The 3,362-nt window shown below is 41.3% G+C and overlaps 1 protein-coding gene across 1 annotated transcript; it reads left to right on the top strand.

The window, feature by feature from the left end:
* Window positions 1-852: 852 nt before the first annotated feature.
* On the top strand, window positions 853-1,812 carry LOC117508992 (odorant receptor 131-2-like). Its single transcript, XM_034168817.1, has one exon. The coding sequence runs from the start codon at window positions 853-855 to the stop codon at window positions 1,810-1,812; it is 960 nt and encodes a 319-aa protein (XP_034024708.1).
* Window positions 1,813-3,362: the final 1,550 nt, after the last annotated feature.

The following is a 3,362-nucleotide window of genomic DNA, read 5'->3' as shown; positions in this document are numbered from 1 at the left end:
TGATGACCTGCACGTGATAACAAGCCTCAGGTGTTCAGGGTGAGGTCCTGATGCTCAGCCACTCAGTCCTGAATGCATACCACCTGGTGGGAGAAACAGAAAACAAAAACCAAGCCAGCCAAACACCCCAGCCCACAACATAGCCAATTGCACCATCTGTGAAATTGTAGCCTAAAACATGCGTAATTAGTGTGTGCTTATCCAAAATTGATTTAAAAGTAAAGGTTTTGTCTGGTAACTTGGTTTGATGTTCTTGATTTTTACAAATGCTGAGATAGGACTCGGTGCAAAATCACTTTTGAGCTCTTCATTACAGCTGCTATGAAACACCCATGTTTCAAATGTTCCAAAGTCCACATGAAAAGGAACACATCACAGACTGTGCTGCACCTATGGGAAACAACAGAGCAGTGATTGCACACACAGCCCATCAAACCAGTGAAATCTGTCACTAATCTGTCACTAGTGCTTAATGATGACAGCATAAAATTAATCTGTCTCTGGAGGAATCATGCCTGTGTCACACAGAATAAGCCCAAATTAAAGGTCTGAATGTTATGGTGATGTTAGTTGTGGGGGTGTGTTTGGACTGTGTATATAGAACCCACATGCAGTCTTGACTCTCGTGGCACTCTGAGGTGAGCTCTCTGCCATTCTCATTTTTGAGTTAAAGACCAGAGTATGATGAGAAGACTGAATGAATGAAAGAGTGACACTGAATTTGTCCCTTAACTCGTGATACGTTTGTCTGAGTTTGCTTGTTTTCTGAGATTTTTGTTTTTTTCTCAGCAGGTATACGAGTGGTTAATTCAATTTCATTTTAAACAGGTTTTTTGCAGGCACAGCTAGAAAATGAATCTGACTGAACCTCCTGCCAATGCAACGCTGCACCAAGCTTTGTCTGTAATAATCAAAGTGTGTATGGTCATCCCGTTCTTCTTACTATTCCTTTGCTGCATTATTGTCATTCTGCACATTTTTGCCTCTTATAGACATTTACTGGACACCTCACGCTACATCCTGTTTGCCCACATGCTGGTCAATGACACCCTGCAGCTCCTGACCTCTGTGCTGCTCTTTCTCTTAGTCATGGGACAGGTGCATTTTAGTTTTGTCTACTGTGCTCCTCTGTTAGTCTTAGCTACTGTCACTTTTAGGAATACACCCTTAATCCTGGCTGCCATGTCAATAGAGCGGTATATTGCTATAATCTATCCCCTACAGCACCCAGCTGCATGGCGGTCAGACCGGACCTGGGTTATTATGTTGTCTGTTTGGATTACCAACAGCATAATTCTTGTTACTGACTTTTCCATCGGGGAAAAGAAACCTGCAGAGGATCTTTTTACTACACCTGTGCTCTGTAAATCTGCTGTCGTCAACTCATCTCTCATCCAGAGAGTGTTCTCAGCTGTCATAGATGTGCTCATCTTTGCACTTGTTGCTGTCGTCATCCTCTTCACCTACGTGAAAATTCTGCTGGAAACCAGAAAGCTCAAACAGAACAGAATATCTGTCAGCAAAGCCATGCACACTGTGCTGCTGCACGGCATCCAGCTGCTGCTGTGCATCCTGGCCTACACCCAACCCATCACTCAAAGATTAATACTGCTCCATGCCAACTGGTCGCCAGAGGATATTTCATTTTTCAACTTCTTCTGCTTTATCCTCATTCCGCGCTTTCTCAGCCCGCTTATCTATGGCTTTCGGGATCAGAGTCTCAGGAACTATGTGAGGAAATCAGTCAGCTGCTGTTCAAACAGTGTCACACCTCAAGTCAGAGGCACTCTGCAGATCAGTACAAGGCCATAGAAAATAACAGTGCAAAAATACTGAAAGAGGTTCATGTCATGTTGATCATCAATGTCAGCTTTCCAATCTCAAGATAGACCATCGTATTTTGCATTAATGGGGTCATATATTTTCAGCATGTTACTATAGATCACCAAGTGTATCAAAAAAAGAGGTCTCTGAGAAATGACTGTTTATCTTACTTTCAATGAAAAGCAGCCCATGTTCCCATCACTGGAATAACAAAGTAGACTGTCTAAGTGCGTGCATGCCACAGAATTCAGATTATCTGGAATGGAACATATCTCAGAGCAATCCACAGGTGTAGATATCAAATTCTATTGCATATGTCACTGAAGTAAAAAACAAACTGCTTTTGGCTTAAATTATGCTCCAAATGCAGAGAAATGTCTACATACACAGTCAGGAAATTATAGGACATTGAGGATGTTCAGCTGACACCTCACCCATATCTTCAGTGCAGAAATCAGTACAAACATGTTTTGCACAATATGACCCTTTTAAGACAAATCAAAATAAGTAAGTGCTAAACTGAACAATGAAATAAAACTAAATGCCTTTGAACCACTGCTGGTGTCTGACGGGAATCATACTACTGTTTTTATGGATATCCTGGTGGACATTTAAAATAAATTATTTTACCTGCACTGGTAACAGCATTGGGCTTTTACAGCAAAAATGTAGATGGCCGAAAGAGTGAATTAGTCCATCCCAGACAGCTTGTCGTGGCAATAATAAAATAAAATAATGAAATAAATGCACTAATTTTGCTAATTACCAAATTAAAAGAGCACCCAATGACAAGAAGACATTTCATGCTGAAGAGTGGCACCTGTTGGATTGTTTAGGAATTGCATTAACTTCATATTATGTCTTTTATATTTAAAGGTTGCAGTCAGCAGATGGTCTGTACGTGCACTAGTCCAGCATGTATGTTGCTTATTACAGATTGTCTGCTGTTAACCATAAACCAGACTTCAACCTGTGCCAGCTAAGTCAATACAGATGAGTACGAGTGAATGTGACATTCGTACAGCTGTAAAGGACTCTGTCTCTCCACAACTGTGCAGAGCTGTTTAGTCAGATTTTACCAGGGGCGTCGGACTGGGGGGGTAAAGGGTACTATGTACCCAGGACCCAGAGCATGGGGGGGGGGGGGGGGGGGGCACAAAAAACTGGCATTAAATATATTTTTGTGTTGCATGTTATTAATGTCCATACACTTCATGTTGTAAAAGAATATAATTTGAATGAATGTATAAATGTTGCAAAACATAATTCTGCTCTAACAATAATATTGAAAGATCTCTGAGGGCCCTTCCCACCCCTGCACAGTTGTACAATGGTTTAGTCCAGGCGCACAGGCGGCACACTGCTCCACACACAAACATCCCAAACGAGATCTGACCGAAATAGGAGGTGTTTAGTAGAGCTGAAACAACTAATCGATTTAATCGATTATTAAAATAATTGTCAACTAATTTAGTCATTGATTAGTTGTTAAATAACTTTGTTTTTGTTATGTGTCGACACGGGTTGAGGAGCGGACC

This window comes from Thalassophryne amazonica, chromosome 4 (genome assembly GCF_902500255.1).
Source record: "Thalassophryne amazonica chromosome 4, fThaAma1.1, whole genome shotgun sequence".
NCBI classification, from domain to species: domain Eukaryota; kingdom Metazoa; phylum Chordata; class Actinopteri; order Batrachoidiformes; family Batrachoididae; genus Thalassophryne; species Thalassophryne amazonica.
The sequence above is the reverse complement of the archived record's forward strand: the minus strand, read 5'-3'. Positions and strand labels throughout refer to the sequence as shown.